Source organism: Thermobia domestica, chromosome 9, assembly GCF_964235325.1.
Source record: "Thermobia domestica chromosome 9, izTheDome1.hap1.1, whole genome shotgun sequence".
In the NCBI taxonomy this organism is placed as follows: Eukaryota; Metazoa; Arthropoda; class Insecta; order Zygentoma; family Lepismatidae; genus Thermobia; species Thermobia domestica.
The window spans coordinates 172216664-172239883 of NC_137462.1; the positions used below are offsets into that span (position 1 = coordinate 172216664).

Below are 23220 nucleotides of genomic sequence, written 5' to 3' on the forward strand. Positions count from 1 at the left end.
ATTTTGCGAATTATCAAAACAAATGGCGTTGGTGAATGATGTAACTGAAAGAGGTATAAATTTCATCCAAAAGTATAATGAAGCCTTGACAAAAGATGAGGAACAGAAGCATTTTATTCTTTGATTGGTTGAAAATCATCATACACATTTTCCCGCTCAACTGAAGAAAGCGTTTTATGTATTATAAATTGAGAATATAAATAGTGACATTTTTTCTAAAAGTTTGAGACAACTGAAAAAAAAGACAAAATGGAGGGACCTGTAAATATGACTTAATTGTACTGAAATTTCGTTCGTTCTTTGTATACATCAGAAGGAATCAAATAAGGCTTGTGGACGCTCGACCACTGTTAGTTTTGTGTTTTGGGACACCCTATTGTACTATATAGGCACTTCATACAGACATGTCAGCAGCCGTTAAAATTTTATTATATTAGTAGATAATTTATACCATAAATCAGTAGTTCTCAACCTAATTCTTATCACGACCCCCATTTTATCTTGGCAACGACCCCTTTATAATTTCCGGTTTGTAATAAGCTTGTGCGGAATTTTTAATTATGATTATTGTGGAGATGTTATGATATCCATCTGTTCCTATAATAGTAGAATCCATTTCTTGTATATAGTGGACGCAGTAATTTTCCCTAAAGCGAATGGATTGAAACGAAATTTGGTCACTTCATTCATATTACAAATATCGAATCTGATCTGTCATACTGTTTCAAAATGGAGGCCGTTTGAAAATTTTAAGATTTTATAACTCCTTCAATTGTGGGTCACATGACAAAAAATAAAGTGATTTTTATTTTGATTTTAAAAGAAAAACTTGGGCAGTTGTTAAAAAAAGTTATAGAGTATTTTAAATGACTTGATAATGTGCGTCACGATGATTGAACCGGATATTAGCGCACTAATTAAATCACACATAGCTCAGGCATCTCATTGGCTTTCAATTTTAATTGTATTTCAATATGCAGGTTTTGTTGCATTTGTATTTTTATGGTATTTCAATATACAGTTCTCATCAATTTCACATGGTACCTCTTTTATTTAAGTTGATTTTTAAACAACTCTGCATCTTTTGGAAATGTTTAGTAGACCTATATTTTTGTTGTTCTTAACAGTATGTATAAAAAGAAAAATATGCCTATCAGAACAAAATACCAGAATTCATTAAATATACGTCAACACTCACCAAAAGTGAGTGACAGAATAAATTATTATTATCAGTTGAGAATCGATGAATAATAAGTATCGCACGAGTGAAGTGAAACCGGGAATATTTCAAGTTTCGATTTTTTGGAGGTGGAGGGAGAGGGCAAGTCTGAGACTGTCACAGCTAAACCAAGACGTCTGGAAGTCACAAACATAGCTACGTCGTAGTACTTATATGAATGTCATACAACACAACTGACACTAGTTTTAAAAATATATTGAGAACACATATAAATATAAAATATGTATGTTATGTATTTAACTTTCTATTTTCTTATTAACTTTTAATTACAATTAACAAATACCTTAGACTCATTTTAAGGGTTGAACATTTTTTCTTTTCTCAAAAAAGTATAATTATTTATTGTAAATGTAACTGTTAAATTGACTTAAAGTTGTTCTATCACATAATACTGTACTGTATGTATCGTATGTTCTTACTAAGGATTCTTTGAAACGTTTATTTCGATTGGACTTGCATCACAAACAAGTGACATTAACAAACAAACAACTCTCTGAACAAAGTGTTTGTAAACAACTTTAAACACATCACAGTTCTTCCTCTTTGTCATTGCTCTGTTCTTGGGTACCCGTTTCTTTTAACTCAATTGCTTCACTGTCATTACTTTCAGGGGTTTGATGAAAAATTTGTGCTTCAGTGTTCAAGTGGACAACACCATTTCTAGTAACGACCTCTTCATCATCATCTTCTTCTTCGTCGTCGTCGTCATTTTCACTGTTTGCGTGTGCTAAATTTTCGCAATCTCCTTTACCATCCTCGTCACTTGCAGTTGTTATCCTCGTAGATTTTGCAGCTACGCTTTTTGGGGATTTACCGGACCTCGGTGAGACACCAGTTTTCTTTTTTGTTTCGTTGTTGGCGTCTGACGAGATTTGTGAAATACACCGCGCCAATGTTATTCCCGTGCGAATATCTCCCTTTTCAGATGATTCCTCCGTGGTATCTTTTATTCCTAGGAGTTGACGCCATGCTGCTCGAAACTAGAAATAATAATACACATCTTAAATATATAATAATATTATAGGCAAAAATAGCATAAACTTCCATTATGTTATACTGTTCATGTCAATGGTAAAAATGTATTTGCTAGGATAAATTTTTAATTGCGCTTTCTACATTGATTTAAGAACATTGAAACAATGTAAATATTTTATAGCATATATGTCCATGAGGTCATTTTTCTTGCGATCCCATAGACAGGTTGTTTAAAAAGAGTTCTATTAGACTTAGCCCTAAAACAATTAGAAATTTATCCTAGCGTAGATAATTTTACCATTGGCACAAGCTTTTTTTTTTTTTTTTTTTTTTTTTTTTTTTTTACGACATATTCAAACTTTTAAAGACGCCACATATTACACTGTATTACTTCTTATTGTGATAACTGTGAGGCCAATGGCAAAACCCTCTCAACTTTTCCACTTGTTTTTTTTTAAAAATGAGAGAGTGGTTACTCTGGAAACCTTAGTTGGAAAGCTTTTATTTTCAAATAGTATTCAGTAGCAAAGACCATTTTAACTAGTTGAAAATTAACATTGACATATGTACCAATTTCCAAAACTCTTTCTGCAGGTATACGAAACCGAGGGAATGGTGTTGCACCAGTGGAGGACGAAGATATAAATTTCCATTTGGTAAAAGATGATGAAGAGGAGGTTATATAACTCAATTTTTGCTAATTTAGATAAGTTGTTTTAAATTCAATTTATGTATCAATATTCATTTGTGCCAATCTGTATAATGTATCATAATTGACAATACATTTCTTTTCTTTCTTTTTTTTTTTTTTAATAAGTAGGGATAATACTGATTTCTGAATCTGATTCCCTTACTTTTAACAGGTTTTGTAGCCTGAGCATCAACAAAAATGTCCGCTCGTTCAGATGCAAAAGCTGTTATTTCCATTTACATAAGCAAAACCTGGTAAATCCAAACTATTTTCATCAATAACTCAATTCAAAAATTAGTGCCACCATACTGCTTTTGACAGACCAACATTCACATTATTCTTTCTTTTTAAAAAAAGTTTCTAATGTTATTTTACAATTGTAACGTGTTTAAACAGCTTTTCTTGATTTGCCATAAATTTTAAAATGTGCATTTAACGGGTTTTGCTATTGGAGTATTAATATACATATACATATATATATATATATATATATATACAGTGAAACCTCTGAATAACGGACACCAATGGGACGGGAATTTTTGTCCGTTACAGAGATGTTACAAAAATTTAATTTTCTCAACGGTAATTGTATGCAGTAATATACAGTAAATACATCATGTATGAGCGTAAATACGTAAAATTCAATATGAAAATACTCTACTTAGTACGTATTTGAATTACTGGGACGGATGAAGGAGAAATTCATTTCTGTTAAATAATATTATTGTTGGGGAATGTGTTAATATGTTTTTATACTGCAAATGATAATGCGTGTATGGTAATTTTCTTAAGGACATGTCATCATCCTGTAAAAAATCCATTAATTCACTTACCGCGTATATTAAATGTAAAAATAGTTATAAAAAGTATGCAATATTATTATTAAATACTGAAAATGTGGAGAAGAAACTCACCAAATTTCTTGGGGAAAAGTCTGCAGTAGTTGTCTGCCGTGTACATCCTACGGACACTAGTTTCTGTTCGAAATTTGCTTGCAACTGTTGGATCAATTGGAGAACTTCTATTTCACCGCGATTAATGGTAAATTTCTTTAATTGTTCAACTGTTTGACACACCAATTTGTACAAAAGAAAAATTTTGCTTTTCCAAAAAACTAAGAGAGAAAGCATTGCTCGTTGAAAAATGTTATCGCAAAATAAACAATGTTTCTTTTGTTATCTCTGAAATTGTCCGGAAAGATGCAAGGCCTAGAGGGAAAAACACTAAATTTGTTAGGGAAGGGAAGATCCGCATAGAATTCTTGACCATACGACTAATCCAGCATGAGTGTTAGTGCTTATTGAAGATTTTCTAGGATTCCCACCAGAAAGCAGTTTATTGCGGGCAGAAAAAAAGAAGCATTTCAAGTTCAGCTTGAAGTTGTTCTGTTTGATGATAGGTACACTTGTGGGGAAAAACTTTTCTGTGTACTGTCAAATATCGCAGAACCAAGAATAATTCCTGTCCGTTATGAAGAGGTTATTGAAACATTTGGGGGTAAAAAAGGACTGTCCGCGTTCGTATCTGAGAGTGTCCGTAAAAGGGAGGGTTTCGTTCCGTAAGAGAACATATATTTTTGCCGGGACAAAAAAATCTGTCCGTATTATAGGGGTGTCCGTTAAGGGAGGTTTCACTGTATATATATATATATATATATATATATATATATATATATATATATATATATATATATATATATATATATATATATATATATATATATATATAATTAAATCATTAAGGTTATATATAATTCATTAGCTCTTGCCAGACATATATTTTTAAAGGGTGAATCATGAGTATAACTATGTCCATGTCCATAGAGAAGGAATTTTCTCTGAGCTTGAGTAATGGCTGTAGATTTTTTCTGTAGTACTGACTATTGTACTGATACTATTTAATTAAGGCTGGAAAAAATTAATTACATAACTTCTATTTTAATTAATAAGTTTTCTATTCTTTTATTTAAATAAAATGATATAAATCTTACCAATTTTATGTTTGATTTCAAGATCTCAGAGTATGTCGTACTACCTTAGTTTTGAGTAATTAAGATGAGAATTCAGCTTTAATTTTCGGTTGTTGGAGGAAGAAGAGGAGAAAGACTTTTTTAAAAGTAAAGGTAAGATAAGAACAATGCTTTATGAGGGAAGCATTAAATTTAGTTATGTTGGGCCTGTTTGTACGTAATACGCTTGAGGTAATGGAGAAGAACAGGAATATAAGCTTAACACAACATAATTCCTACTATTTATTCCAGACTACATTCTTGCATTGGCAACTTATTTCATCTCACTGGGAATTGTTTCCTCTCGCGAAAAACTGCGTTTCTGATTTCTGACTTTAGTACAACAGATTTCTGAATTGAGCCGTTTGAGTCACCATATAGATCAGTGTTCTAGAAAAATATCGACGAAATGTAGGTTCGTGATAAGAAAGGGAAGACCTCCCGAATGAAGACTCGAAGGAATTACAACATGAGGATAAAATGCGTAACAACAAACGTACATAGATTACATGAAATAAAATCGAATAAATAAGCTGCAAAAGAATACACTTCTAAATAACATTGAAATTACACATAAACAACATAATTAATTAGATAAACATTATTTGATCATTGAATTTTACTAGTAACATTTTGTTTTATCAGTCATAAATTTCACGGAGATGACTCACAATTAGTGGTTTGCACAAAAACTGTTTTTTTGGTTTGTGTTTTTCTTTTTAGGAAAACCGAAACCGCTTTTGGAAAATTTCCTAAAAGCCGGTTTTCCATAGAAATCGGTTTCGGTTTCCTCCAAAACGGTTCTATTTCTGGCCAGAATAATGTTTCGTAGTTCTCCGGAAACCGATTCCGTTTCCACAGAAATAGTTTTGTGTTTTCCAAAACAGTTTTGGGCTTTTAGTTTCGGTGGAAACCGAATTATTTTTTTTAGAAAACCGAACTTGTTTTGGAGAAAACCGAACTATCGGTTTTTGGTTTTTCTCGGAATCGGTTTCCGTTTTCTTATATATAAAAAAGTTTTGCCCATTCCTACTCACAATTTTGTTTAAAGTAGATGCAATGTCTTTATTTCAGACTAGAAATTTCCCGGTGGACTAAATCGCATGTAAAATTATCAATTTTTGAGAAGCATATAATCTTATTTTCACATTTATTTGGTGTCTTTGGGGTTCTCCTATCTGTTACTTTTCTCACAGTATTCCTATGAATTCGTAAAATTTCTCAGTTTTGCTACACGGTCCTCTTTCAAATTTGTTTTATACTACATAGTCATACGTACTTAAAAAAAAAAAAACAAAATTCTGGCTTTGTTTTATTGAGTACCCCATGAACTTCTTATTGTTTTCTGATGCAGACGATTTTCCATTATTTCACTCGGTCCAAAAACTCATTCCATTTCATGCTCACTATCACTCGTGTTATTATTTACATTATTAAATCTGTTGGCTTAGGTAATATTATCAACTTGCTGCATATTATTTACAAGTTCATTCGCTAAATTTTGGTCCTAATGCCTCTACATTTTTATCACAATCAAGTATAGCACACGTATATATTTAAGAAAACTATATATATGAAACAATATTCTTGTAATCACTAACTTAAAGGACAACGTTTGGAAATGTGGCAACTAAACGGCGTGACAAACATCTTGGCATTTGAAGGCGGCGCTCCAAGTTCCCTTTGAATGCTACTAGTAAATGAGAGGCCAGCGGTATTGCCACGTTTATATTGTACACATTCACGTCTATCCCTGCCACTTGATCGCGCTGTAGTTTGTCTACTTAGCTATAGCCACACCCCTTTACCACTTGGCAATGTCGCGCCAGAGCTTGAGTTTTATTCGTTTAGCCGATATGCCAAGACGTTTGTCACAGGCTTTAATACTTTACGTGGAGTTGACAAGCGAATGCCAATTGTTTGAAATGAGGTTTCTGGTTGGCCATTTAGTTATTGAGGGTGTTTTCCACAAGTTCCTTTTCCGTACAATCGGACGATGACTTAACATTATTTATTGCACTACTCGTCATACATAGAAGGCGGAATTCTTTATACATGAACTGCACTTCAGTTGAAGAAACTAACTATGCATGCATTAGGGTATGACGTGCAAATGATTGCAGTTTTCTCAGAATGGCGCGTTGGTATACCAGGAACATTCTCAGTTCTACATTGTAGTACACAACGAGTAGGCGATTTATGGAGCGCTAAAGTACTGGAGAGTTGGCACGCGAACAAGACGTTTGTGAACAAGTGTTACTATGTATTGTTGACGTCAAATGATGCATTAAAAATAAACAACTACGTTCAAATGGTGCTGTACGCCCAACCTACTGTAAAGTGGCTTTTCGTGTTTGTACTTCATTGAGTCTTTCTTTCGGGTGTTCCATGATTTTCGCTATCCGCGATGCCCGTGTCAGCCAATTCTGCAGATAATCGTGACTTCACTGTTTTTTTGAAAATATCAAGGTGACGTATGCGAAATATGTTTGTGCATCTCCTAGGACGGAATGTCCAGAGCTTCTAGTGATGGCTTATGATTAATATAATCAATGATATTCGCAAAAGTGGAATTATAAAACGGAAATAATAACATAAGCATTATCACCTTTCCATGACTGAACCCTATAATAATAATGAGTATACAAACAAAACTGTTATGGTTTAATTTTGGGCTGATGTAAAATGTATTTTCTCTTCGTTTCAGCAACTTTGCAACGAAGATGGCTCAATTGTTTCACTGAACATCTATATCAATTTAATTACCAAATGAATAACAACAGTGTAATATATCTCAACAATAATTCATAAACTAATCTCTCGTTTGTTTACTGACAATATTTTAATTTATCAATCCTAATAATATCTCTATGCTATACATACATATAGCTAGGTCCGAAAGTCTTCTTATGTCATATTTTATGAGCTTTTATTAATGTAATATGTAAGAGCAGATGACCTTTAAGTAAGAAATGATGGCTGACATTAATTAGTGTTTCATTTATGATTTATGGCCATTTCTCAATTCAGATCGCTGACACAAGCTCCTATAGTGAGCCAAAGTGTTTAGTTACATGTCTATGGACCCACTAACTACCACTGGAAAGATAGTGAGGGATGTACAACAGGACTTCGGCGTATGACCTCTCATCCTATGACAATATGGGTTATTATTAATCATAGGTATTGTAATCGCAAGAAATACATCAGCCAATTGAACAGCATTCACAACGATTTCAAAACCTATCGTAAAATTTCACACAGAACATGGCATCCAATCACTTTAAGCCGCAAGAATAATGGCGCAGACACTCATATTCATCTGTATCCATGTGTTCGCTCTGCCCTGACAAGTATAACATAAATGATTATCTGCGCGAAAAGCATGGGCGATAACAAGATTTTCGGACCAGAATCTATAATCAAATTATTTACTTACCTGTGTATTGAGTCCAACGTATATGATAGGGTTGTAACATATGCTGCTTTTGGCTATCAGCGAAGGCAAAACTGCCAGTCCGGGTGTAATAAGCGTTGGATCTCCGAATGCGACTATCAAAGCCATCGTGGCATATGGTGTCCACGCAACAAGGAAGGCAACGATCATCACTCCTATCATCACAGCCAGTTTAGATTCAGCCTTGTTCACCCTGCCGAGTGTCATTGCATTCTAGAATTTCATAAATAAATAGTGTGGTTAGATTCGCCTAACAGACATTCATAAAACAAAACATATTAAATAACTGTCAACTTCCTTCACTATTCAATTTTCCATGTTAAATTATATCCAATGTGGACATCTAGGGATACTACATTATACAAATAACTTGCAAAACCAAAACAATACATAATTATATTGGGGCAAATTGCATGGTATATAAATGCTTTTATTGGCAACTATACTTTGGAGACAATTGTAATAAAAATGATCAATTTTAAACATGGAGTGGAATTGTTTTATATTAATAAAATTGAGATGTGTGATCGTAAAACTTGATAACCCTTATTGTAAGCCTGATGTAATTTCCTCAAAATAATAATTTGTAATCATAATAGTTATTAAAAGTTTAATAATAGAAAGTTACTGAATAATAATGTATTAAAAAGGAACATTTGGATAGGTAGTTGGGAAATGCGATTCTGATATTAATTTATAACTTCAACCTATTTTATCCAGAAATTTGTTTCTCGTGGTTATGAACAACTTCAACCATAGTTATAAGTAATATTTTCTACAAATATGTTAAAAGATCAAAACAGAATTTTTGAGATGTGCAAGAAAAAAATAAAGAAAAAAAGCAAAGATAATTGAAGTTTGAAATGGGAGATCATCTGATGAAAGAAGTGGAGTTGTTATTTTATAAAGTCAGGAATTAAAATACATGCAAACAAGATGCAAAATCCAGAATAGCTCGGCGAAGAAGTCATTTGAAGAAATATAAAACGAAAATATTAATATGAAACTGAAGAAAAAGTTTATATGGAGTTTGGCGTTGCATAGATATGAGATGAACTCTAGGAGATGAGGAAAAACCAGAATGTCAATGTAAGCCAGTGATGTGATGCTATGTGGGAGAGAGATGTTAAGAACTAGATAGGTGGAAAATATATCAAATGAAATAATGTCCGAAATGGTCCGAGAAAGAAAGGAGTATGTTGAAGAATATTTTTTAAAAAATGAAAGAGGTTGATTCAACACGGTATGAGACACGGAAAAATCACGCTATTAGCTATAAAGGAAAATACCTAGAGAAAAGCTGTGATTGAAATGTATGGTCCAAATGAGAAACGTTGATTGAACACAGTATGAGACACAGAAAAATCACGCTATTAACTATGGAGGAAAATACCTAGAGGAAAGCTATGATCGAAATGTAGGGTCCAAATGAGAAACGTTGATTGAACATGGTATGAGAAACAGAAAAATCACGCTATTAAATATGGAGGAAAATACCTAGAAGAAAGTTATGATCGAAATGTAGGGTCCAAATGAGAAACGTTGATTGAACACAGTATGAGACACAGAAAAATCACGCTATTAACTAAGGAGGAAAATACCTAGAGGAAAGCTATGATCGAAATGTAGGGTCCAAATGAGAAACGTTGATTGAACACAGTATGAGACACAGAAAAATCACGCTATTAACTATGGAGGAAAATACCTGGAGGAAAGCTATGATCGAAATGTATGGTCCAAATGAGAAAGGTTGATTAAACAGAGTATGAGACATGGAAAAACCATGTTATTAACTATGGAGGAAAATACCTGGAGGAAAGCTTGATCGAAATGTATGGTCCAAATGAGAAAGGTTGATTAAACGGAGTATGAGACATGAAAAAATCACGCTATTAACTATGGAGGAAAATATCTGGAGGAAAGCTATGATCGAAATGTATGGTCCAAATGAGAAAGGTTGATTTAACACAGTATAAGACACAGAAAAATCACGCTATTAACTACGCTATTAGCTATGGAGGAAAGCTATGATCTAAATGTAGGGTCCAAATGAGAAACGTTGATTGAACACAGTATGAGACACAGAAAAATCACGCTATTAACTATGGAGGAAAATTTCTGGAGGAAAGCTATGATCGAAATGTATGGTCCAAATGAGAAACGTTGATTGAACACAGTATAAGACACAGAAAAATCACGCTATTAACTACGCTATTAGCTATGGAGGAAAGCTATGATCGAAATGTAGGGTCCAAATGAGAAACGTTGATTGAACACAGTATGAGACACAGAAAAATCACGCTATTAACTATGGAGGAAAATACCTGGAGGAAAGCTATGATCGAAATGTATGGTCCAAATGAGAAAGGTTGATTGAACACAGTATAAGACACAGAAAAATCACGCTATTAACTACGCTATTAGCTATGGAGGAAAGCTATGATCGAAATGTATGGTCCAAATGAGAAAGGTTGATTAAACAGAGTATGAGACATGGAAAAGCCACGCTATTAACTATGGAGGAAAATACCTGGAGGAAAGCTATGATCGAAATGTATGGTCCAAATGAGAAAGGTTGATTAAACAGAGTATGAGACATGAAAAAATCACGCTATTAACTATGGAGGAAAATACCTGGAGGAAAGCTATGATCGAAATGTATGGTCCAAATGAGAAAGGTTGATTTAACACAGTATAAGACACAGAAAAATCACGCTCTTAACTACGCTATTAGCTATGGAGGAAAGCTATGATTGAAATGTAGGGTCCAAATGAGAAACGTTGATTGAACACAGTATGAGACACAGAAAAATCACGCTATTAACTATGGAGGAAAATTTCTGGAGGAAAGCTATGATCGAAATGTATGGTCCAAATGAGAAAGGTTGATTGAACACAGTATAAGACACAGAAAAATCACGCTATTAACTACGCTATTAGCTATGGAGGAAAGCTATGATCGAAATGTATGGTCCAAATGAGAAAGGTTGGTTAAACAGAGTGTGAGACATGGAAAAACCACGCTACTAACTATGGAGGAAAATACCTGGAGGAAAGCTATGATCGAAATGTAAGGTCCAAATAATAATCCAAGATATAAAAAAAAGATAAATGAAAATGAAAAGTTGCGATTAGGGTAGGGAATAGTCCATAAACTGCCTCAAATCAATCGTGATATTGCTTACCCGAGAAACAGAAAAAGACATAATTGTATAATGTATTGTTCAAAATTTAGAAATTTTAAAGATAAATTCTTAAGGTATATTAACAAAATTTCTTCCAGACTGAAGAAAAGAATATAAATTACTTGATTAGTCATGCCATCAAATAGAACATACAGTAAACTCAATACTACGTGTGTTCTCATATTTTATTGAAAATGTCCTTTGATTTATTTGTTGTCAATTTAAAATAAAACAGAGGTCTAGCAATATGTTACAAAGTGACAGTTTGTTCTACTGTATTATGTAAATTGTGTACAGTATATTAAACTACTATTTCTTAAATTCCTTTACGGGTTTGCCAAATCATTTTTTTTAATCGAATCCCTGGCGGGAATAAAAAGAAAAGAAACCTAACTCTCACAATTTTATACTTTTTTACATCACATTACATGATCATCATCTGATGTTTTGTTTCAGATTTAGTAAGAAGAAATAAATCTTTATGAAAAGGCTTAAATTTAAAGACAGTAAAATGTGTAAGAATTTAAAAAAATGTTCTAGAAGAACAGAAAAATAAATCCACCACTTCTTTAAAACTCACGCTGCAATACGTTTTAGTGTCGTACGTGATTCGGCCAATATTGGAACACTTTTTTTTTCTCTAAAAGTAAAAGAAAAAAGCCAGAAGAGATTATCCTATCTCCAGTGTGCAGCTTTCTTGTGATTGGGACCTAACACTTTCGTGGCTCAGTTATCGTTTTCTTTTACGATCTGATCAGATTTAGCCATAAAATGGTCCGTGACCCATGACTTCGTAAGATCATTTCCTGCAACTCTTCACAAGAAAAACTCCAGTCAAAATTCGTAAGCTTTATTAGCACTCTCCTTTGTTTTGTTTTCGTTCTTTGCTTCCTTCCTTCTTTGTTGCGTAGGAAAAACGGAAACCATTTCACATCTTCTCATCCTGTAACAGATGTTGGGTTCACATTTAACCATACTGGAACCAATGTTTTGCATTTCATATAACTACGCCAGTTCAGAAGAAATGTATCCATAACATAAATTTTCACTATGGACATTAGAAAAATAAAAATATTCATTTCATGATCACTTTCTAGTAATATATACACTGTTGGACACTAAGAATGCAACGGTGGGAGACGCGGGTTCGATTCCCGGCGAGAGCTCATGTGGTTCGGATTCCACGTTAATCAGTAGGTTCACGTCTCATATAGCTTCACTGCTGAAAGGGACGATAAACTCAAAATCTACACTTAAGAATGCAACACCAAGGAGGATCTATTAGATTGATTCCACGTTTGTAGAATATGTATTAAATGGAGAGAGAGTAAAAAGTAGCAAGGCAGCTTCTTGACGCATCACATACACCGTCCACACTCCTGAAAACAGAAATCGGAGGAAGTCCAGAGAGCTACAGTTGAGTAGTGCCCGAATGTTAGGCGTGACGTGTGTACGGTCGAACAATGCCTCGAAGTCAAGTAAGGAAGCCATTTCAACAAATTTCTGTCTTTGATAGCACAGATTTGTAGTACGTCATGAGCGTCGACTATTCTTCTATAACATTAGCGCCCATATCGAATAGATCGCAAGCACGGTGATTGCGAATATGAAACCGATAGCTTTAAGGAGGCAATATGATAAGACTTGCAGGATCCTAACGGTCGTGTCATGCCGCAGATTGAAAGGACAACCATCTTATGCGCATGGTTATGGTGGATTGAACAGCCACACCTTAAACACCGGCGAACCAATTCGGAATTCTTACTGAACAGACTGAGTGGCCACTAACTGTTGGACGTCGTCTGGCGGGGAGGGTATATATTTGCAAGTCATCGTGTTCAACGATTGTATAGGAAATGTGCAACTATTCGCAGTGTGGAAATTGCAATTCCCAGGCCCATATATTCAGAGGCGTTTTATGTATGGATTGGGTGCAGTCCACTTGTATGTTCGCTGATCTTATGTCTTCATAGAGTCAGAACTGGGATTCGTGTAAGACGTTAAATGAAGTATTTTGGTTTTACTTACCTTTCTTATGCCCTGTAGGTGAAAGTGACGAATAATTAATGAAAATGAATTATAATGAAATATTTGGTGAAACAAGAATGAGAAAGGAGATGGTAAAAACCATGAGGAAATCCACAAACACGATGTTACCCACCACAAACCCAAATGTTCTGGAATCGAACCAGAGATCCTTCACACCAGAGGTGAGCTTTCGACCACTAAGCCACCGTGGCTTCAATATAAATTTAAGTACTATATTTTGGAATGAATTATTGTCAAACATATGTTAAGACATTCATGGCCAATTACATCAATGGACTATAGTTATCTAGAACGTACATCTTGAAACTATGAATGAAGTTATAGTACCAGTTGCCGGGAACGAAGTGACCGTATCATCGCTTTTAATATGATAGAGAAGTATACGTGGTTATGTTTCTTTTTCCTCTGCGAAAGATAGAAAGAAAGAGCAGAAACCGTGATGTTATCTAGCACACGTGCATAAAATGATCATTTAACATGAAAATAACTACTATAAATTTTATCTTCCTTTAATCTTGTATGGTGAAGCAACATTAATAAAAGCCTTGTACTGAACGAATCAGCACAATACATAAATACTAGCGATTATTGGATACATACAATAAAATGATTAAAATTAATAACAATCATAATTTTGCAACCTTGTTGTTAAACTGAACTTATAATATTTCAATATTTCATGTTATATGTATACTATATGATGTTTTATTGTGTAATTAATTTCAATTGCTGGAACTTCCACGTAAACAGACTGTAAATAATTCGGAAATAGTGAAATACGGAGCTGAAAATGTATATATATTGACAATTGAAATGTCTTCACCTTATTATTTCCACAGTTTCGAAAATATTCCAGAAATTAAAAGAAAAACACTAGCAAAATATGCTTAGATTAATTTCTAGTTAAAGCGTTTTACACTAATTTGAGAAAGTTGAGTTCAACGAAACTATTTTTAAACATATCCGTCCATGAAACCACGAGAAAAAATAACCTCCATATTGTAGTCTTTGAAGTACCACTTCTGTGAGTGATATAAGTGCTCACTCTTGGATATATTTCTAAATGGATTTTTTTAATAGTAATTTGAGAACGCTGAATCGAATAAGAAAACATTTGAAAAAAACATATGCGTTCACGAGATGCCTAGAAACGTGATCTCAAAGGATTCTGCACAATCCTTATGGAAATTGGATTTCTGTGGAATTGCTTGAAACCCTGATATGTTGTAGATATTATAATCCTGAGAAAAAATCTCAATGGTCACAACCACCAATCACTGACCGTTTGGCCACTCAGGTCTCCTTTTTTGAAAACAGCAGAATGTAACAGTACTCTGGATTTCAGTGGAGTTGCTTGAAACTGTGATATGTTGTAAATATTATGATCAGAGAAGAAATCTCAATTTCTCTTGCACGGTATTTGTATTGTATTTCATTTCATTTTTTCATTGCTAGAATATGATTGGAACACGTGTTTTCGACGCGTGAGACTCTCTGGGTGGGGTTATAGGGTTTGAGTTCCATGTTAAGCTACATCTCGCATTGTTTCGGTGCTGAAATGGATGTTAAATTCCAAAAATAATTAAAAATGGTTGCTTCTTGAATGATGCCCACATTTTCCAACTACTTCCTTCTCGACTGGCGTTGAACACGTTTTCCTTAGTATTGCTCTACAAACTTCAACTTCACTTGCAGTAAAGCCAAAACAAAGTTCATGAATTTCTCTTATGCACTATTATTACTGTCTTTGTTGAGCATTCAAGGCAGATGGTTGTTGGCATGCATTTTGATGAATATGCATGCACGTAGTTCTTACTTTGCCGCAGCAGCAGCATATTACAGTGACACAATTGGTAGCGTAGTACCGCCATCTACATATGTATATAGTAACTACTTGAAACACAGTTGTAAAGTTGTTCAGCTCTGAGTCCCTACGAATGGTGTCACTACTGTCAAGTGATAACAAGTGAAATATTACACTAGTTGGCCTTATAACATTGTAATATTAGTCCATTTCCGTTCATTCGTTACTTCACACCATTACTCTTGAACGAAAGAGAATTTTTGAATTCTGTTTTTTGCAATAGACAGCTTGAACAATTACCTCGGTTGTGTTCGTTAAGGGGGCCAATCCATTAACACTTGCATGGGTAACGGCGATCTTAACGCTGGCTATCCATATCCCATAAATGGCAATATGTGCTGAAATTAAATTTTTTAAAGGTAAAAAAGTAAAATATTTTGAGGTTAAAAGTACTATTGAGGTTAACAGATTTTTTTGTTAAGTCTAAAAGAAATATTGACGAGGGATACGAGAGGCTATTTCAAGCCTAAAATATTGTTATTGCTTAAACTGATTAAAGATTAAAAGATTTTTGGGTTAAACCTTAAAAAGAAACATGAGTGAGATTAAAACCTTACACACCTGGGGTATGAGAGGGTATTTAAAACCTAGAATATAGTTGCTTTTAGTTTCAGTTTAACTTCAAATATAATACTTTTGGGTTAAACCTAAAAAAAATATTGGTGAGGTTAAAACTTCACATACTTGGCGTATGAGAGTTTACATACCTCACTTATTTGAGACATCAGACGGTATATAAAGCCTAGAATATTATTGTTATTTGACATACATTTATCCGCAAGTATAAGAATTTCTGGTCAAATCTCAAAATATATTCATAAGTGAGGTTAAAACTTCACATACTTGGGGTATGAGAGGGTATATAATACCATTTCAACAACCGGCATAAATTCATGTATAAGTGTGAGTTTTGCATGATTCTCTTTACTGTCTCTATCAGAGTTTATTTTTCATATTTCGTAACAATTACCATTTGTTACAATTTCGTATTTGTAGATCATTAACATTGTATGTTGAGGAAAAAAAAACTACCGACATTAAATTAGCTATGTACACACTTCATTCAGAAGTTTCATAATTATAATGAATTTAAATTTGAGTACATATTTGAGCTAGGGGATTTGTAGCCTTTCCATTCGCTTAACGATCTGAGGAAATCAACGTTATCGCCCATATCGACTTAACTTTACGGTATCGTTCAGAAACGTTCGGAGGATTTTTTTTTTCAAACGAGGCGCGAAGTGCTGAATATACACACCGTGCTACACATAATACTTCATTTGAAAACAATTATTGACTCACATTGCATAACTTTATTAACCCTAGTAAATACTGTATATCAAATACTATAGTGGATGGATAAGCAAATCTAATATCTTTTGTCGTGTATTTCGAAGGAACAATTGCCCCCTCTTGCCCTTCATTGTGGGCAGCAATAGTATTGTGGGTTTGAGGTTTGACCAGTGCTTTCGAACACTATTCAAAACTCAAATATGATTTCGATTATGGGTAAATAGTAAATGAATAATTTGCTGTAAAAAAAAGGGCAAGAAACAAGCGATTTATTTTCAACTTCGTTTAGAACAGTAGTGTGACTCCACCCAGAAACAATGAAGGTGGAAGAACTATTTCTGAAAATTAATGAAATGAAGACCGGTCTATGGAAGAAAGCTGATGAAAATGTAGAGATGAAACATGAATGTCACGAGTGGTCAGAATACGTGAGAGCGCAAAAATATTCCGGGAATGGAGGAAATTATGCAAATGGAGATGTTTTCGTGTCCAGGGAAGAGAGAATCGATGCAAATCCAGAAGGAATTAAGAAATGACATTTGAAGATTGGAAACTCGAAAAGACAATCTTTGGGTGAAGACGACGAGAAAAAAATCGAGACAGGAAAGATATGGAATCCGATCTTGTAGCAGAAGTCGAATGAACAAGACGATAAAGGAAAATCTACTTCTCCAAGCAGAAGAAAAGCTTTCCGAAAGAGAATAAAGAGCAATAAACTGAAGACTGATATCCTCTCCAGAAAAAGGAAAGGGAGGGGAAAGATATTCTAGCATAAAAAAATTTTTTGCTGCGAAAATTTTGTCCTTGTGGTTGTCGAGTAATTATAATCAACTGAAAAAAAATCTTAATACTTTCTTGAAGTCTGCCGGAAACTGTAATGATCCATAAAATTTGGTTGTTCCATGGCTTCTTATGTATTGCTAATTTTGTGTTCATTTTCTTTGTCAGTTAAGGTATTCAAAATTTTTACTTTTAATTACGGTGATCTTAATCTGTACCATATCTTGCGTGAAATTGAAATAGGTCATTATTATAAGATGTTATTAGTGATAAATGCTATTTATTTGTATATGTAATGTACATTTACACTAGTTAAGTAAGCTCGTGTTGGAGCCCACTTAAAATGACTCATGGTGGAGCGCGAGACTATCGATGTCACCTATCGTATCATGGCGTGCCCTTAGATCCCTCTAAGTACACAGGGCTTCTATACAAAAGCAGGCAATATTGCTTCACACGCTCAGGTCCTCTGTGTCAATATTCCAGTTGCCGTGAACAAACTCTTTAGACAGAATAAACATCAATAACTGACAGGATCTAATGATAGTTTCCAAATGACGGGAGCTCGCTCACCAGGTCTACACAGATCCGTTCGTGAAATTTGGAAACCTCTATATAACACTTTTCACTGGCAATTGCTCTGTTTGAGTGGGACTTTTACGCACATCTAACACAATTTCTCAAGTAGTTTTGGATGTTCTTTCACTGGTTTTAGCAGACAAAGAGCGGGCTGATAAAAGTCAAGCATTTTCTATATCCAAAATGGACCGAATTATGGACCATCACTATAAACTTTGGCACTAATTTCTTCGGCAGTGCTTTGCCGTTAGTTATATTGATGATCTACTGTGACTTAGCCCATCTTTTAATAAGCATTTCAAACATTTAAAGACAGGCTTCCTAAAATTCAACTCAGCAAATTCCGCTCTAAATTTTAAAAAATGTAATTTCCTAAAAAGAGAAACAACAACTGAAATTTCGTTTCTCAACCATATATTGCCTGAATCCGAGATAAAAGCTAATCCTAAACATAGCAAAGCTATTTGAAATTATCCTCTTCCCAAAACAAAGAAAAACTTTAGGTCATATTTAGGCTTGCTTAATTGAAGAAACGTTTCATCCCAAAATTTTCAGAAATTACTAAACTTTTCTCTGATCTGAAGAAAGCAATTTTTTTTCCTGTCCGCTGAACCAAAGGATTTTTTCCATCAGCTGTGCGTTCTTTTATGAATGAATTGCCCGCTTTAAACCAGTCTATTTGAAATTTACAGTAACACCTATACAGAAAATGTAGCCGGTTTTCCAATTCAACGTCTTCCGAAATTTCAGGATCTAAATGTCATTATCTACGCCAGGAGACACATCCGATCTCATGAGTATGTTGAACGTAATTCAATTGGAATTGCTTTCTGTATTCTATTGTATTGTCATAACGGAGTTTTCTATGTAGGTGACTCACCAACAGCACCATGGAAGTTAATACTGCCGAAGAAATTAGTGCCAAAGTTTATAGAGGTGGTCCATAATTCGGCCCATTTTTTGATATATAAAATGCTTGGCTTTCATCAGCCCGCTCTTTGTCTGCCAAAACAAGTGAAAGAACATCCAAGACTATTTGAGAAATTGCATCAGATGTGCGTAAATGTCCCACTCAAGCAGAGCAATCGCCTGTGAAAAGTGTCATATAGAGGTTTCCAAATCTGACGAACGAATCTGTATAGACCTGGTGAGGGAGCTCCCGCCATGTGGAAACTATCATTACATCCTGTCAGTTATTGGTGTTTATTTTCGTCTTGTTTCCCTCATTCCTCTCCGAAAAGCGAACTGCAGATTAGGATTAGAATGAAGAATCTCGGCATCAATGGCCGTGTTAATTTGTCACGTATGAATAATGGCGTGTCTCGGCGGTCACACTATACGAGGAAAGGGAAGGAAGAAAGAAAGGAAGGGGCTGGGACCTATGTTAGGTACCATCTCGACATTTATCTGGTGTGAATGAGGAAAACCTTACTCAGGGCGGCTGCTTGAGAAAACTTTTACACTTACAAAAATTGTTAGTCATTGAAACCAGATCATTTAATATTCTTCCGCATCGAATAGTCATCATTTTCAGGTATGCTTGGAAATACTATTGTTCGAAATTTCATATATAGCAAGTGACTACCTCCACTTACTAGATATGCTCTAATGAAATGCTCGAGTTGAGACACAAATTGCTGAATCGTTTTCTTCGATACGAAATGAGCAGGACAACTGAAAATGGCTCCTGATCTCATGAACCATCCATGTTATGAAGCGGTGAATGGAGCCCTGTAGAAATTTTCCTGTCATATTCAGCCACTAAGGAATCCAAATCCATGCACTGCCAAAAATGAATCCAATTCGCCTGGCAGACGAGATATTCATGTAAAAACAAAATCAAATTGGCAGACAGAGAAACAGTTTTAAAGCCTGCCGATTGAGTACCAGTGAAAACACACCCGTTTTCATCAATAATCAAATAAATTTCACATCAATTCCTAAAAATATAGTACTACATACATACTCCGCTCCATTCTATTTAAAATCTATTGATCGAAATTCCGCATCCTTATGTCGGCCAGCCTATTGGAAATGAAAAATGTCAGAATTCTAATACAGTTCAACTGAAAGCAGAAGAGAAAGGAACTCCTATATTATTTCGACCCTTAGTAAGCGTATGTAGACTTCTGAGCAAAAATAGTTCAGAGTGTTTGTAACTAGAGAGAGGACAAATAGCGTAGAATTGAGTAAGAGCTATCAGAATAGAGAAACATTTGGAAACACTAGCCTCATCATGATGCACAACATGGTAATATCCACGAGGAAGTAACGGCATATTTCTTTTATTTTTCTATTTTTGTATAAGATAGATTTTGTGGTTTCTTTAATTTAATATCGATTAAAAAAGAAGTGCATTCCTTTGTTCAAAATCATTATATAACATTTTAAAGAATATTCTTTTATATTTATATACGTTCCCTTCATTCTTCATTAACAGATTTCTATGTTGATAAGAGGATTTCATTCATTTTCCTACACATGAATTTTCCATGGTAAGAAAGAAAATGCAAAATCTACGTATTTTCAATTGTAATCTTTCTCCTTTTTTAAATAATTTGATTGCGGCAATTCAGCATTACTCTTGGGAACTGATCAGATTTGCTGATAAGTTTCTCATTGCTCATTTATACTTGTATATTTTTCTTCGTTTATTTCTGTTTAGCAATATTTCTCGTTTAAATTAAAAGGAATGTTATTGAGATAGAAGAGAATTATTTTCGACTTTTATCTTTAGAAATTTTATTTACCATATATTGTGCTTAGATTTATCTTTTATTATTTTCCCATTTGTGCAGTTCTATGGTTTATATTTTATATCTCCCTGTGTATTCAAGTACATATTTTTTAAACTTCTATTCATTTAAAAAAGGCCTTATTATTCCTTCGTCAAAGCACATAAAGTTTTATTCTTCTGTAAATAACCACTTTTTTTTGTGTGTGTGTGTGTGTAGACGTGGGAAAGAAAATGAGGCGATTACATCTCATTTACTTGCTATTTCGGGTGTAATTTCAGGTTTCTTTTGCTTTATTATATTTACTTTTCAGGTTCTTCCCGTAATTTTTTTCACAGCAGTATTTCTTCTATTTTTCTAAATTGTAGAAGTTGAAACGCATATTTATCTTCATTGTAAAATTTTTACAATTTTTGGAAACAATATGACGAAACTTAAAACTCATCCAAAGCGCTTCGTTTAACTTCAGGTTAAACTATCTGTCGTTTTCTGTTTTGAATTCAAGATAACATCTATTTATTTATTTTTTAATTTGATCGAATTGGCAATGGCTAAATATGGTAAATTAATTAATAAAGCATCAATTTAGATAAGATACCCGTACACACTCTCGAATTTTCTATTTTACTTTTATTTCTATATGTACGAGGCATGGTGATGTTTTCTTTCCAACGTTCTTTGTCCTTTTCTTTCGCAGAAAATCGTTTTCGTTTTGTTACAATGTTGTTGATCTCTTTATTCTAGTTTTATCTTTTTGATTGGTAGAGTCATCCAAATTAACTTTCGGAATAATGACTGTTAGAGGAAACTTTTTTCTAATCAGACAGATTCTTAGCCCCTTCCACCGTAAAGAAGTCAGCAAGCTAACTTTCCATCTCAGTTTCTTCATGATTCAAGTATCAACTTTCTTGCAAAACGAAAGTACGATATTGTCGAGAGTAGAATTATAAAAAAAAGTATGGTTTTAAGCCTAAACTCTGACGAGATTTAAGAAAATCTCAGTCATCGAAAGTGTTAACCAAAGAAGAGACCTCTTCATTTACCGATGCACAACAGTATATTGAAAAGATTGTGTCAGATATGTGGAATTCGCGTTTGGAGTCGAGTTTTAGGTTGCCTTTGGCCATCTTATCAAACTGAAAACTATTCTTCAACGGTTTCGGAAGTCATATATAGTCATCGAGATTTATTAAAACGTTATTTAATAATCTTGGAAAGGGCACAATTTCATCGGATCAGTATCTTTGAGAATTTATTCATACCAATTTCATCGAGATTGAACTGTGATCTACTGGGCGAGATTGGAGCTTGGTTGTCCAAATTACAGAAGACATACGTTTCAACAGACAAAGAAAGAGAAAGGTATTTACATTCATTCTTCAAGCAATAGTGAAGCTAACTAACGGAGATCGTCATTCAAGGATTCATAAAAAAAAATACTTCAAGTACAGAGTAGAGGCATCCTGTATGCGAAATTACGTTATTGAACTCAACTTTGAAGAGCAGAACTGGTTTCGTCATCGCTAACTTTGGCGGAAGACGGTAAACAGCATCTGCATTTTACCAAATTGCATAGTTTAGATTCTTTTGAAGGTACTACTGTTTTATTACGTATAGTTAAATTTTTGGAAGTAATATCAGTACAAAATTCAGTAATAAAAGGATGGAACACGAGGGCTAAACCAGTCAGTATGATTTAGGCTCTTTTAAGCCGATACCCGTCCGCAGAAATCTTTAATAACTATTGCTACTCTATATGTATGCGCTTAGTTGTCGTTCAAAACTTCATACTCTATTTCAAGAAATTTTCATGTGAATATGAATAGTTTAGTACGGCACAACACCAACATTTATTTCAGGTAAGTCTTTCCATCGCTACTTTTATTGATATGCAAAATTTTCTTTCGTTTGGAGCCTTTGTTTCCCATAGAACTTTATAACTCAGTAGCGTTAACGTTATACCAAAATTTCACTTTTTAAAATCGTTCCTTAAGTTTTCGCTTTACACAGTACTATGGCTGTAACTGATTTAAATTTTTCCCGAGACAGTCTATATTGCTTATTATTCTATTTATTTAATTATTTATTTTTTGGTTTTATCATTTTTTCCAATACGTGGGTACGACATGTGTTTTGTGTACATTTTGAGTGTAATTTGACAATATGTAGAAGCGAATTGAAACATGTATTTTTTTTTTTAACATCTTACTGTATTTTCTGTATTCATGTTACTCGTGGTACCATCGTTTAGGCTAATTGATTGTGGAATTATCTCATGAGACGTGTTTTAGTCCATAAAGTAGAGTGGAAAGATCGTACCTCCAAGTATATTTTAAGTATATTTTCATGTGTATTATGTGTATT

General features: G+C 34.0%; 1 protein-coding gene across 1 annotated transcript in view; it reads right to left on the reverse strand.

The window, feature by feature from the left end:
- Window positions 1-1419: 1419 nt before the first annotated feature.
- The window catches only part of LOC145695214 (vertebrate ancient opsin-like), a 392026-nt gene continuing 370225 nt past the window's right edge, over window positions 1420-23220 (reverse strand). The window contains exons 5-6 of the mRNA XM_081772203.1: window positions 8354-8584; window positions 1420-2220 (exon numbers count right to left, since the gene is read on the reverse strand). Coding sequence (XP_081628329.1) covers window positions 1768-2220; window positions 8354-8584 — 684 coding nt within the window. The 3' untranslated portion in view covers window positions 1420-1767. The remainder of the gene's footprint in view (window positions 2221-8353; window positions 8585-23220) is intronic.